The sequence below is a fragment of the Sarcophilus harrisii genome, chromosome 3 (genome assembly GCF_902635505.1).
Source record: "Sarcophilus harrisii chromosome 3, mSarHar1.11, whole genome shotgun sequence".
Taxonomy (NCBI): Eukaryota; Metazoa; Chordata; class Mammalia; order Dasyuromorphia; family Dasyuridae; genus Sarcophilus; species Sarcophilus harrisii.
Window position 1 is genome coordinate 595,334,489 of NC_045428.1, and position 14,231 is coordinate 595,348,719.

Sequence of the window (14,231 nt, forward strand, 5' to 3'; positions counted from 1 at the left end):
AGGGTCAGGCAGCCAGGAAGTGTTAAAGTGTCTCAGGTCAAATTTGAACTCGGGTCCTCCTGACTTCAGGGCTGGTGCTTTACCCATTGCGCCACCTGGCGGCCGCAGGATGGGGTTTTCCACTCTTCTCGGAGGCGAAGCTTGGTCACTATCACGAATCCGAATCGTACGCGGCCTTCTGGGTCATTGCCGTTAAAGGGAGGAGGCCCATAGGAAAGGAAGGCCCTGACCCTCCCCCCCCCCCAAGGGTCGGCGGATGAGCCGGACAAGGAGAGGCAGGGGGGGCCACGGGCGCTGGAGGAGGGCACGGCGCGGCGCGATGCAGCAGGCGGCGCCAGAGCGCACGGAGCGCCCAGCCTGGGGCAGCCCGACCGGCGGGAGGAGTGAGAATCTGTCCCCGGACGCTCAGTGGCCGCGTGGGACCGAGCCAGGGCCTTCGCCCCGCCTGCCTTACTCCTCGTCTGTAAAATGGGCTGGAGAAGGAATGCGAGAGCTCTCCGGCACCTTCAAACCCGAACGGGGACACGCGTGAAGGACAATCACGGGCCAGCGCACAACGAGCCAGTGTTCTCCCAGGGAACGCGGCAGAAGCACGCAGATGAACGGGGATAGTCGGGCAGGCGCGGCCGGAGGGAGGCCAGCGGCGCCCGGGGAGAGCAGGAGACCCTCGGGAGGGGGGCCTGAAAGGCTTTCGCAGCTCTAAGGTGAAGCTAGCTGTGGGCAGCTAGAAAGTAGCCGGGAAAAGTTGTGGGCAGCTAGAAACTAGCTGTGGGCAGATAGAAAGTAGTTGTGGGCAGCTAGAAAGTAGCCGGGAAAAGTGGGCAGCTAGAAACTAGCTGTGGGCAGCTAGAAACTAGCTGTGGGCAGATAGAAACTAGCTGTGGGGAGATAGAAACTAGCTGTGGGCAGATAGAAACTAGCTGTGGACAGATAGAAACTAGCTGTGGGCAGATAGAAAGTAGCTGTGGGCAGCTAGAAAGTAGCTGTGGGCAGCTAGAAACTAGCTGTGGACAGATAGAAACTAGCTGTGGGCAGATAGAAAGTAGCCGGGATAAGTTGTGGGCAGATAGAAACTAGCTGTGGGCAGCTAGAAAGTAGCCGGGAAAAGTGGGCAGCTAGAAACTAGTTGTGGGGAGATAGAAACTAGCTGTGGGCAGATAGAAACTAGTTGTGGGGAGATAGAAACTAGTTGTGGGGAGATAGAAACTAGTTGTGAAAAGTTGTGGCTAGATAGAAAGTAGTTGTGAATTGATATAGTTGTGGGTAAATGGAAGAAATGGAAAGATTGTCAGGTCTGCAGTCAGGAAGAGCTCTCGAGGAACTGATCTGTCCCTTAACAAGTCCCTCAACTGTAAAATGTGGGATAATAATACCTACTTCTCAGGCTGGTTGTGAGGATCAAATAAGAGAATAGTTAGAAAAAGCACTTCCTAGAGAGGCTGGCACATAGTAGGCCTTATATATAAATGCCTTAATAGTATAAGCGGCAAAAAGGGAGGAAGGCGATGCATTCTAAGAATGAAGGATTCAGCTTGTTCAAAGAAAGAAGATGCACTGGGCTATGGGACAAAATATACATTACACAGTTTGAAGGGGAGTAATGCTCAAGTCTTGAAATGTAGATGGCAACCAGATTGCAAAGTCTTTAAATACTTAATAGATTAAGAAGAAATAGGGAGCTACTGCAGTTTATTGAGCAAGAGAGCACCCTGAATTTTGGGAATTAAACTTTGGCAGTTGTTTAATGGATTGCTGCAATCAGGAAGAAGGAAAGAGATGGGAAGGTGCAATAGTTCAAAACAGAGGTGTAATAAGTTCCTGAACTAGGGTCATGTGAGTCGAGAAGAAACCGGTTAGCCGGTTGTCACAGGAAGGCTGCTCTAGTATGAGCATCATTCTAGAATAGAATGATGTCACCAAAACCCACTAGACTGGAGGAGGGAATGGGAATGGTCTATCCGGGCCATTGTTCGATCCAAGTCGATGAGCATTTATTAAGCCCCTATTATAGGCCTGGTCCAAGCACCGGGGATACAGAAAGAAGCAAAAATCCGAGTTTGCCCTCAAGGAGCTTTCCTTTTAACGGAGATAACTTGCAAACAAATTTACTTACAAAGCAAGCTAGAGACAGGATAAATGGGAGATAATTAAAAAGGGAAAGTACTGAATTTCAGATGGAACTTAAAAGGAAGACGGGGAGGCTGGGAGGCAGAATTGGGGAGGAACATCCTTCCAGGTTTGGGGAACCCAGAAAATGCCTGGAACGGAAAACCAGGAGGCCAGGGTCACTGGATGGAAGAGGATGTTTGGGGAGTGTGAAGAGACTAGAAAGTTGGGAAGGGCTTTGAATGCCAAACAGCATTTTGTGTTTGATCCTGGAGGCCATAGGATATATATCCTATATATATGGAGTGGAGTGTGGGTGCGCATGTATGTAAAACAATTTTATTTTAAGTCACTCTGATGGCTTAATATTGGACAGACTGTAGTGGGAAAGAGCCTGAGACCAGCAAGACCCCCTGGCAGCTGTTACAGCAATAGTCTAGATAGAAGGTGCCGAGGAGCTGCACTGGGGGGAGCGTTAGGAGAGGTGTATGTGAGACACTGCAGAGGCAAAATCCACAGTTTGGACATTTTTGGGGGGGGAGGGAAAGGGAAAATCCGGGATGACTCCAAGGTTGGGAGCCCGAGGGATGGGAATGGCATTGCCCTTCACAGTACTAAGAAGTAGGGGCGAGGGGGGCTTGGGGGAAAGATAAGTTCTGTTTGGAGATAAAGAGTTTAAGATGGAGACTGTGGGTCAGCAGAGATTGGGGCAGGAAGGGTAGATTTAAGAAATCCTAACACAGAGAGGGCAATTAAATCCGAGGAGATGAAGAGATGGCCAAGTGAAGTAGTGGAGGGAGAAGGGAAAAGGCTGCTTTCTGGAGCTGTGCCTAAAGCCCTCCCAGTAGTGAGAGGGTCCCACCCTCTCTGGAAAGTTTTCCCCAAATCCTCTCAATTCTAAAACTTTCCCTCTCAATGCCCTCTTAATCCACTCTACCGCTCACTTTGTACCTTTGTTTGCCCAGCATCTCCATTACACTAAACTCCCCCAGGGCAGACTTTGTGGTCTCCTTTTTGCAGCCCTTAAGGCCGAGTACGGGGCCCACCCCTGGTTAAGCACTCGATGCTGTTTATTCAATTAAATTGAGCCTCCCTCCCACTGGAGACCTAGACAGAACCAAGGTTAGAGGCTGTGACCTGGAAGAAAGTCCAGGAAAGGAGACAAAGGGTGGTCTAATTGTTGGGAGGCGAACCAAAGGAATCTCCAAAAGGAGATGGCGATCCATGTCGAGGGGGGCCGAGAGGTCAAAGAGAAGGAAGATGGAGAAAAGGCCGTTTGACTTGGCCAGGAGATCAGTGGGAACTTTGCAGAGGGCAGCGTCAGTAGCATGATGGGTAGCGCCGGAAGCTGGCTTGTGAGGGAAAGTGGAGAGGGAAAAGTGCTCTGCTGAGCCTGCCTTTACAAGTTTAGCTGCATAGGGCAGGATGGCGATCTGTTGGAGACAGGATGCACTAGGATCATCTGGGTAGCAAAGGGGGGACCTTGCTAAGGAGTAAGGCCATCTCCCTGTGCGAGAAGGAAATGAGGGAGGGGAGAGAAGGTAGAGCTCATGGTGAATGACCTCCATTTTATATGTAAAATGAAGGTTCTCAGCTGAGAGGGAGGGGAGCCACAGGAAGTTTGAGAAGAGTTCAAGTCTTCCAGGAGCTCAGAGATTGATAAACTGGGCAATTAAAAGATTATTCGACTGAACATAATAAGGACTAGGGCAAGTATTTGGCCTTATATTTGTGTTCAAAAAAATCCAGGACCCAGGCACAAGCTAGGATGGCTCGTTGGAAAGCCACTGTGTTTAGGGCAAGGGAAGTGATGATCCCAGGTCATCTAGCATATTTATATTCAGTTCCGGACTCCTCCAGTTTAGGAAGGACAGCGAGAACCATAATAATGTCTGACAGAAGGAAAAACAAGGTAGCCATGGTCCTAAAGGTCTTACCAGATGATCAAGTCCTGCAGCTGTACAAAGGTCACGAGACATCTTCATCAGTCCCTAAGGAAGGATTTTAGACTTGTTGAACATGCTTCCTCCGGGGCAGAACAGGGAGAAACCAGGTGGGAATTGTGCTCAAGGTAAGGGGGAAACTTTCTAATCCAGAAAGCAGGGGCTTCTCCTTCCTGGACCCCTAAGGCAGGTTGGTGAGACCCACGATCTGAGAATGGCAGGAGCCAGGTGTGAGGTGACCTATGTATGTAAACACCAAAAGAAACAGGGGATACCCTGGGAGATGGACTTGACCCCGGGCCCTCCCTGGCAATGTGCCTTTGTTCCGTTTCTGCATAGTGCGAGCTGGTCCGCGGGTGGGCTGGAGATCTATGACTCGGTGCCCTGCTGCCAGCACTCCCTCACTTAACCCAATAAAGCCCCAAGCCATACACAAGCACTGCGGACAGCTCTTCCGTGGGTGTCCCAGGCCTGTGGGAGGGTCTGCCCCCGGACAATTAGCAAAACCGGGGCAGGGCACGTCCGCACTCACCCGTTCTCAGCCTGTCTGGGCATACACACGTATGGGGTCACAAAGGAAATACATTCTCTTGAAATGTTACCAAAATATTTATTAAAAACTCCTGGTCTAGACCGCCTGCTCTCCAAGATCCCCATGGACCGGCGCCGTCGGGAATGAGCTCTCCCGCGGCAAGATGATGAATAGACCCGGGTAGTTGGTCTCTCCGGTTCTTCCCGACTCTTGACAATCTACTTTTAAAAGCCTGAAGCTGGGGATCTTAGTGGCCGGGGTATTTGTGGGGCCCGATGGCTTCTCAAGGTCGCCATCATTGGAGATGTTGCCCGTTTCTTCCCCTTTCCGGTGGAGACACAATCTTAAGGGAGCCACCCTGGTAGAACTCGCTACTGAGGGGGTGGGGGAAGGAGGAGTGAAAGAGGATAAAGGCGTAAAAAAAAGGCAACTTCTGGTCCTCAGCTCTTTCCACCTGCCGGATTCGCGCTACAACACACTGCAGACCTAAGGAGAGCAAATGAGGGAGCGGCAGTCCGCAGATGGGAGCAGCCCCGGCAGCCTGCCTGCTTCCCCCCTCCCCCGGCTGTCTCAACGCTGTCCCCCCATCCCAGGGCCCGGGCAGCCTCGTTTCCCCCAGTCCCACCTCCCCTTCGGGCCCTAGGGGACGGCAGGCACTCGGAACCCCGCTCCCTCCCACTCCCAGATGGCCCAGCCCGTGTCCCGTCAGCCCCGGGACCGTGCCCGCGTCCTTCTCCGGCAGCAGCCCCCCGCCCCCGGATTTCTGGCCCAGCAAAGGCGGGCAGGCTTCATTCGGGGTCGGGGCCCGGGCCCAGCACGGCCTCGGCGTCGGCCTGCAGCTCGTCCAGGGCCGCCAGGAGCACGCCGTCGGGCGCAGTAGCCAGGCCTCCGTGGCCGCGCCCAGCCGGGCCCCACAGGAAGGAGAGCTTGCCGGGCTCGCCAGGGTCCCTCGCTGGCCAGCGAGCGCCCAGCCGCCCCGGGCCGCCTCAGCTCAGGGCCAGGCGCGAAAGGCTCGCGCCCTACCAGCCCCGGCTCCAGGCTCAGGGCGAGCTCCCGCGCCACAGGCGGCCGCCGAGCCCCAGCGCCGCACGTAGGCCAGCTGGGCTGCCCGTCAAGCGCACGCCGCACGGGGCCCAGCCTGGGCCGGGAGGAGCGGCCGCCAGCTGGCCAGCAGCGCCACAGCACGCCCGCCTGCAAGCGCTCCGCCTTGGCGCCAGCCTGGCCGAGGCGGGGCAGCGCCAGCAAAGCGCCCTCTGAGGCGGGGCAGGCCCTGCGCAGCGCCGCCGTCAGGCCCGGCAGGCCCCCCGGCCGCAGGGGGAAGACCGGCGGCGGGGCCTCCTCGGCCTCCTCGGCGCCCAGCACTTCCCAGCCCTCCTCCGTCCGGCCGCCGACGCCTTGTTGGGCTGCCCGGCCTTCCCGCAGTCCCCCCGGTCCTCCCCGTCCCCTCCGCCAGGTTCCTTACGCCTCTTCCGCTCGGGGTCCTGCCCGCCGTCCTCCACGAAGAAGAGGGGCCGACGGGCCCGCCATGCCCTCCTCGGGCCACGCGCGGCCGGGGCCCGGAACCACCAGCACCAGGGCGTCGTAACGGGCCGGCCCCGGGTCCGGGCCGGGGGCGGCGTCGGCGGGCAGCGCCCAGAGGACCACATTGGGCCTCTCGGGGGCAGGACGGGGGGCCGGCCCCGGGCAGGAGGCAGTGGGCTCGGGGTCCTGCCCAAGAAGGGCGCCTATGACCGTGGGGGCTTCTGGCCCGGCCACGCCCAGGTCCACGCGGGCGCTGCCCAGACGCTCGAGGCCCGAGCGCAGCCAGGTCATGGCGGCCTCCAGGCCGCCCGCCTCGAAGGCCTCGCGCACCGCCTCCAGCTCGGCCCCTCCTACGACCTCGAAGCCTTCCTGGGCAGGAGGCAGCAGCCTGCAAGGGAAGAGCGCGGGGTGAGGAGCACCAAGCCTGAGCCAGGCGGGGAACTTCGGGCGCTTTCGGGTCCCGTGACCTGCCCCCTCCCCGCGGGGCGCGACTGTGGGGTTCTGGCGAGAGACGGGCTGGGCCGGGAGCCCCGGAGGGCCCGTCTCACTCACCTCTCCAGCGCCGCCCCCCGGTCGCGTAGCGCCTCCCGAAGTCTGGTCAGGTCGGCGCCTCGGGGCCCAGGCCGGCTAAGCACGTAAAGCGGGGCCGCCCCCAGCCCGGCAGCCGCCAGCTGAGCCGCCGCCTTCTCCCGTTCCTGCTCCAGGTCTTCAGGCTGCTCCGGGCTGCCGGCGTTCCCGTTCCTGGGGCCCCGGCTCCACACGGCTAGCAGGGGCGCCCCCCGGGCCAGGGCTGCTCGCCCGGCTGCCCCCAGCCCTTCGGGCAGGGCCCCGTCCTCTCCCTCGTCTCCGTTCTCGCCGCGGGGCCCCCACACCAGCACCAGCACATCGGCCTCGGCTGCCCAGGGCTCGGGGGGCGCCGGCGGGCAGCTCAGCTCGCCCAGGAAGAGGCCCGGGCCCGCGGGGTAGAGGGCGGGGACGCGGGCGTCTTCGTGCCAGGCCTCTGGAGCCTCCCTGAGGGCGGCGATGAGCTCCGACTTCCCCGAACGCGGGGGACCGAGGAAGAGGGCGGTCACGTCCCCCCTCGGGGCAGGCATGGTTGGGGCTGCGGGGAGAGAGCAGGCGGGAGGGGGTCACGAGGCTTCTTCCCTCCCTCGGGGCCTCCTTCCCCCCTCAGGACCCTGACCCCACTCAGCCCAGCATTCTGGCTCCTCCAGAGACGGCATTCACATCTCCCGCCTTCCATGTGTCATTCAGCCAGGTGACTGGGGGCCCAGCGCCCGGGTTCTCCTAAGCCCCTCCCCTGCAGACCTTTCTCCTGGAATCCCCTCCTTTCTTTAGCTCTCCCCTCCCCAGAACTCGAGAGATCCACACGGAAGGCCGGTGAGGGCTCAGTACTCGGTTTCCTCTTGCTTCCACTCGGGCCGCACAGCCTTGCCCCGCACCGGGGACCCCGGAGGCCCAGACTCTCAGTCCCCACCCCCTCAGGTCCCAGGCTCCCCCGCCTCCTGTCCTCACCGCTTACCCCAGAGCCAGAGCATGCCGGCACTCCTGGGCAGCAATCTTCTCTCCCATCAGCCCCAGCCAGGCTAAGCCTGTCCGAGGCAGCCCCTGAGGCCAGCCAGAGTCCCCCCTCGTCGGCTCCCCCTGCACTCCGGCCCAGTTCCCGAAACAGGGACCAGGCCCTCCGCAGCGCTCCTCCCCCAGACAGGCCCTCAGCCGGCACCCGGGTGTCAGCCACCCAGAGCCATGGGCCCCAAGGTCAAAATCCCCCCCCCATCCTCTTCCGTCCTAGGGACACCAGCATCCTGGTCCCCATTCCCTGGAAACGGACATCTGGTGCTCCCCTCCCTGGCGACACGCGGGCATCCTACCCCCTCCCCACCCCCAGACCGAACAGTGACCTAGGCTCCTGCGCCCCTTCCCCTCCGGAAACCTGGAAGGACGTCTCGTCCCCCCCCCCCCTCCCCACACCTGGCAATGACTCAGGCATCTTGTCCCCTTCTCCACAACTGGCAATGACGATAGGCGTCCCGTCCCCCTCCCTCTCCCATAGCCGCCAGCGCCCAGACTCGTTCCCTCCCTCACCTGGCAAGGACCGAGGGCTCACGCGCTAGCCACGCCCTCGTTCGGACCGGGCCGCAAGCCTCGCGGTAAATAAATAGCCGGCGTCCGGCGCAGTCCCGAAGGCGGTCGGCTCCCCGAGGTCCCGCCCCCCCTACGTAAGGCGGAGCTTAGGGGCAAGAAATCTAATTAGGTGACGTCACGGCCCTTCAGTCATGACGATGACGTCACCGGAGGGGGGCTCCCTAGGAAAGGCAGGAGGGGCGAACGCATCAGGTGACGCACGCCGAAACAAAGGCAGCCAAGCCTCGGCGCCTGCGCAGATGCTCGACCCACCCCCCCCCATCTGGCGGAAGGGGAAGGGGTAGGGGCGTGGAGGAGTCGAGAGAACGCCGAGGAGGGAGGGGAAAGAGCTGGGTCAGATATCAGAGGGCGGAACCCCTGGGGATTGGTGGGGCCCAAGCGCGGCGTGGATGGAATCACGTGGGATCAAAAACAAGTGATGTCATCGCACGATCAAAGGTGACAGTCACGTGGGGTCGAAAGTCAAGAATAAATCTTAGTGAAGGTCAAAGGTCAATCGTTGAGGATTTTTGGATGCCCGGGAAAGGGTCCTGGTGCTGGGGGATAAAGGGGCGGGCGTGGGCCGGGTCAGAGATGGTGCGAGTAAACAAAGGTCAGTGTCAAAGGTCAAGGCGAGGACAAGGATCCAATCCCCCCTGGGGGTCCCTCCCTGCTCCGGGTCTGATATCATTATTATTATCTTTAAGCGTTCTTGGCAGCAAGTGTGCCCATCCCCCCAAAAAAGAGAAAGTTGGTTGGATTTGGAGTGGGGGGAGCCAGGCCCAGATTCTGAGCTCTCCCAGGCTCAGGCCCTTTGGCGGCTGTGCCCCAGCCCCCAGCAGGCGCCTGGCACAGAATGAGGCCCCGGGATCGCGCTTCCATTTGTGGGCCTGTGGGTCCTCCTGAGCCCCAGGCCAGCCTTGTGCCATCCGCCTCTCAGCAGGCGCAGGTGCAGGGTGGCCCGGAGGCTTGGGACCTGTTTGTGTCAGACTTTTGGTCGTCATTTCCGTGGAGCCCGGCTCCAGGCCCAGTGCTCTGCCCATCTCCAGCCCGCTGCCCTTCTCTAGCCCGGCTGCCCATCTCTATCCCTGGTGCCCATCTCTAGCCCAGCTGCCCATCTCTAGCCCCACTGCCCATCTCTAGCCCTGGTGCCCATCTCTAGCCCACTGCCCATCTCTAGCCCGGCTGCCCATCTCTAGCCCAGCTGAACTTCTCTAGCCCCGCTGCCCATCTCTAGCCCCGCTGCCCATCTCTAGCCCGGCTGCCCATCTCTAGCCCTGGTGCCCATCTCTAGCCCAGCTGCCCTTCTCTAGCCCCACTGCCCATCTCTAGCCCTGGTGCCCATCTCTAGCCCAGCTGCCCTTCTCTAGCCCCGCTGCCCTTCTCTAGCCCCACTGCCCATCTCTAGCCCTGGTGCCTTTTTCGAGCCCGGCCTCTGAGGATCATTGGCTGAAATCCTAAGGACTTGAACCATCCATGGATTTTCAAGTGCTCAGAGCAGGCCAGCGAGGCCGACTTGTGCCATTTTACAGATGGGGAAGTTGAGGCACAGAGCTTGGGTGCTTTGCCCAGAAGCTCACCAGATCCCACAGAGGCTCTGGGAGAGGGGAAAGCGTTCTGGGCTTGAGGAGCCAGCATCCGTGTAGGTTGCTGTGGATGACCTTGGACCAGCCTCACTAGCACCCTCTGTAAAATGGGCTGTGCTGTTTTTCCTTAAGCTCCCCCACCCCCAGCCCTGAGGTCAGGCCCTGGGGCTCCTGCCCTGAACTAGTCTCCAGGCTTTCTTCCCCAGTCTCTGCCCAGCACCGCAGGCCAGGCTGCAAGGTCACTGCAGAGGGCGCAGCGCTGAGCTGGCTGCTTGGGGCCCCTTCGCTTCCCCAGGAGGCCTGGCTGCCCCCCGAGGGAACCCCAGCAAGAGAAGATTATATTTTAGAGAAGACTATTACGGGGAGGCCCTTCCCACGTGGGAGGGGGGGAGGCTCTTGGGGTGGACTCAGGCCTTCACTTGTTGGGAATGACGCAGGGGGGGCTCCTGTCCATGCACAGGACGGCTCAGATGCCGGCTTTAGCCTGGAAGGGGGGAGGGACAGGTGCGCTCTCTGATGGGTGACTGGCGCGTACAGGGACGGACCCTTTTCTGAAGACCCACGGCCCCGGGGCCCCGTCTGACTCCCGCGGGTCGGCCCCAGCTGTGGGCCGAGCCACTGAGGGGATGGCGAGGGTGTCCTGGCACCTGCTGGGCGCCTGCTTCAGCCGCCTCTGTGTCCTTGGGGCGTGTTCCCACCCGTTCATTCCGCCAGGGGAGGTCGTTGGTGCAGACGTCCCCATGCTTGTCACCCCTCGGCACCTGCTGCGGCTTCTTGGAGCCCCGGGGACACCAAGAGTGGATGAACAGCCCCCAGAAGGGCCGGCGCCCCCAGACCCTGGCCAGCTCCTCCAGGGCGGCACTCGGGACAACTCCCTCGGTGGCGTCCCGGCCTGTAATCTTCTCCTCTGAAATGTAACCGAGCAGGTTTCTTGGGGGGATTCCGGGGGCAGCCTTCCTGTCAGTTCAATAATCCCCCCAAATGCAGCCAGGGGTTAAAGTCCAAATCCTTTATTGGCTCCTTCACTTGGGGCTGGGCTAGTTTTCTGGAGGCCCCCGGGCCTTGGTTTCCGTGGGGGAGGGGACCTGGCACCACTTCTGTCTCCCCTTGTTCTCCCTGACCCCCCTCTCTGCCTTCTGCATGTCCCGGACTGAGTCCTGGCTGAGGCCCCTCCCCCTCTCTTAAAGGTGAGAACCTTGTGCAACTGTAGGAAGCACTAAGTTCGTCTAGAGAACTGTCACAGAGAACAGCCACTGTCTATCCGTTCCACCGACTTGGCCCCTTGTTTCAGGGACTTGCCGGGCGACCCAGGCCAAGTCCCTTCCTCTGCCTCAGTTTCCTCATCTGTAAATGGAGCCGGAGGCAGGGGGACAAGCATCCGGTGTCTCTGCCAAGGAAATCCCAGATGGGGTCTCGAAGAAGCACAAGGGTCACATCCGTGGCCACGTGACCGCTGCTGGATGGGTGGCCCTGCGGAGGGCTGGGGCTGCAGTTGCCAGGGGAGGGCTCCCTAAGGGGCCAGGTGCCCGCTCCGCCTCTCCCCTGCCTCCCCTGCAGCTCCCACCGACCCTGGTCTCCTCATGGTCCCCGGCCCCCGCAGCTCATTTCCCCGGCCCCTTTAGGGCCCTGTCCTTGCCCACTAGACAGCAGCTCCCTGGGGGCCGCTTCCTTTCTATCCCTGCTCCTAAGGAGCACCTGGTGCAAAGTAGGTGCTTCAGAGGCTTCCTGTTATTTGTTCTGAAGGGGAAGGTGACACAAAAGGGAGCCCCCAGCAGAGGCCTGGGCCCGTGACCCTGCCCTCTCCCGGCAGGAGCCCCCCAGGGGTGCAGGGGGCCTGGACCTGGGCCTGGGGAGCTCCCCAAGGATTAACCCGACACCTCTCCCCTCAGACCAGGAGCTCAGGCAGGGGCAGAGCCGGGGTCTCCTCCCAGAGGGGCACAGGGGGCAGTGCCCTGGGGCAGAGATTGCCCTGGACTGCTCTGGCACACATGCTGTTCTTGGCAGACCCTGGGGGGGGGGGGGTTCGCCATCCCTCCTGCAGGGGATTAAGGCAGACGGCTGAGGTCACTGGCCAGGAAGCATCTGAGATGAGCTCTGAACCCAGGCCCAGGCCCTTGCCGCCCCTGCTGCCTCCCAATGGGCCTTGAGCGGCCCTTCCCTCCCCAGGCCTCCTTCCCTCCCCCAGGGCCTCCATCTCCCCGCCCCACGGTCTCCTTCCCTCCCCAGGGTCCCCCCACCTGGCCCGAGTGGGCTGGAGGAGCCAAGCTCTGAGGAGTGTCTGCCCCGGGCTCCTTTGTGCCATGAGCCCACCCCCATCAGGGCTTTCTCTGCCTAAAAGGTCCTTAAGCCCAGTTCCGAGCTCCTTTCTTCCCCCTGACCCTTTGTCACCCACGGGGGTCCCGGGGACTCAGGAGGGGCTTGGCCAGGAGCCGGAAGGAGCAGCCCCTGAGGGGCCGCTGGTGCCCGGGTGTGGGGCAGGATCCCTGGGGCCCGTCCTGGCTTTGGCACTCTCCCCTGTGACCTTTCCCCTGCACAAAAAGGCCTCTCCCTGCGCTCCTGCTCTCGTGGAACAGGCTGTGCCGGCAGGGGGCAACTCGCTTCCCCCGTGGGCGCAGATGGGGCCGGGCAGAAGGAGGGACTCCCTCAGGAGAGCGCCACCTGGGGGCCAGGAGCCAGAAGGCACTGGGGAGCTGCGGGCCTCCTTCCCGGCTGCCAGCAGACCCCCTCCGCTCTGCCCCGTCTTCCCTGAGCTTCTGCCCTTCCCCGACAAACACCGGGGAAGAGTCCCTGGGCCGCACTTCCTCTGCCCTCCCACCTCCCCAGCAGATGTCAACCAAGAGCCCTGGGCTCTTTCCCCGCTCTCCCTCCTTGTCAGTTCCCATGGCGAGGACCCCCTTCCCACCAGCAGCGTCTGGCCTGTGCCCCCAAGGACTGGCGCTCTCCAGGACGCTGGCGCGGGTCCTCCTCTGCGGCTTCGCCGGGTGCTTCCCTGCAGGGGAAGGCCCTCTCCCACCAGCCCCTCTCCCACCATGCCCTCCCTCTCCGGGCCCTCTCAGCCTCCGGGGTCTGACTCCAGGCTCTCGGCCAGACTCATAGCCCCCATCACCCCCTTCTAGGCCCTCCGTGCTGTGGTCAGACAGATTTAGGGCTTGTGCCCAGCATTTGGCTCTTCTCCAGAATCCTTTCCATTCTCCTAACCCGCCAATGCCTTTCCTGGTCTCCCCGCAGTGACAAAGTGCCCGTCTTGGTAAATCCTGGAGGAACGACACTGGATCTCTCTCCTGCTCCATGCCTTCTTCCAAGACCTGGCCGAGGCGCCGCCTCCTCCGTGGAGCTTTCCCTGATTCATCCCCCCCTTGCATCATTATGCCCTGTCCCATGTAATCAGCCTGATATGAATCGTGGGCCCCTCCCCCAGAAGGAAGGCGTCTCTGAGGCCCCCTGCCCTGGGGCTGAGCTGAATCCTGACCCTTCTGCTTTAGAGTGGAGGCCGGAGGAGACGATGCTAAGGGAGTCTGTGGCCCTGGGCGCCGTCCCTCCCCACTGGGGTGTAGGTTAACCATCCGTGGGGTGAGGGCCTGGCCTAGCCGGGTGCTTGTCCTGCCATTTCTCTTAGCCATGGCCCAGGAACGTTGCCAGGCTGTTGAGGCCGCTGCGCCAACGGGAAGCTTCCTGTTTCCGAGGGAGCCCGGGCTTGGCTCTGTGCCAGTGCCAGGGGTGCAAACATCAGCCAGGCCATGGCCCGGTCCCTCAGCTGGGATGCACATGGGCCTGCAGGTAGCAGGGCCCGGGTTCAAGTCCCGGCTCCTTGACCATAGCAGTTGACCGCGTGGACTTCCACGTCTCCATCTGTGAAACCAGAGGCATGAACCGAACCATCTCCGACGGGCCTGGCAGACAGCAGCCTCGGCCCAGCAGCCGGGCCTGAGACCCCGGAAGGAGCAGGGTCTGCTGTTTGGTCAGTCCCGGGGATCTTGGGGCTTTCTGTGGCAAAGGCCCTGAAACGCGGCCATTTCCTTCTCCCAGGGAATAAGGGGCTCAGGCCTTCCTGCCTCCAGGGGTAATAATCGCGTAATACAGTGAGTATCAACATAACAGTAATCGCTGACGTTTATACTGTGTTTTACAGAGGGTGAGGAGAAGGAACTCTGGGTGGGCAGGAAAGCAGAAGGCCTTTTGTCCAAATGTGCGCTTCTCCCATTTGCAGCTGGGTGGGCGAACACTTGGGGTCATTTCCCACGGGTTTAGCTTATGATGATGGGGAGGAAAAGGGGAGAGAGCAAGGGCAGGATTTGGCGACCAGAGAGGGAGGTGACAGCGAAGAACGAGGAGGTAATGGGGGATGGGGCAGCCATCTCCGAGTCCTGGTGCGTTCAGTGGTGAGGTGGGTTCAGAGGCAGTTCATGGAAGGAGAGACCG

The 14,231-nt window shown here is 60.9% G+C and overlaps 1 protein-coding gene across 1 annotated transcript; it reads right to left on the reverse strand.

Annotated features, from left to right (window-relative positions):
* Window positions 1-4,645: 4,645 nt before the first annotated feature.
* On the reverse strand, window positions 4,646-8,177 carry IRGQ (immunity related GTPase Q). The gene is given in 8 exon segments (XM_031963270.1): window positions 4,646-5,591; window positions 5,593-5,645; window positions 5,648-5,754; window positions 5,756-6,011; window positions 6,014-6,132; window positions 6,134-6,490; window positions 6,655-7,204; window positions 8,074-8,177. Coding segments are annotated over 8 exon segments (1,683 nt in total). The 5' UTR covers window positions 8,093-8,177; the 3' UTR covers window positions 4,646-5,369.
* Window positions 8,178-14,231: the final 6,054 nt, after the last annotated feature.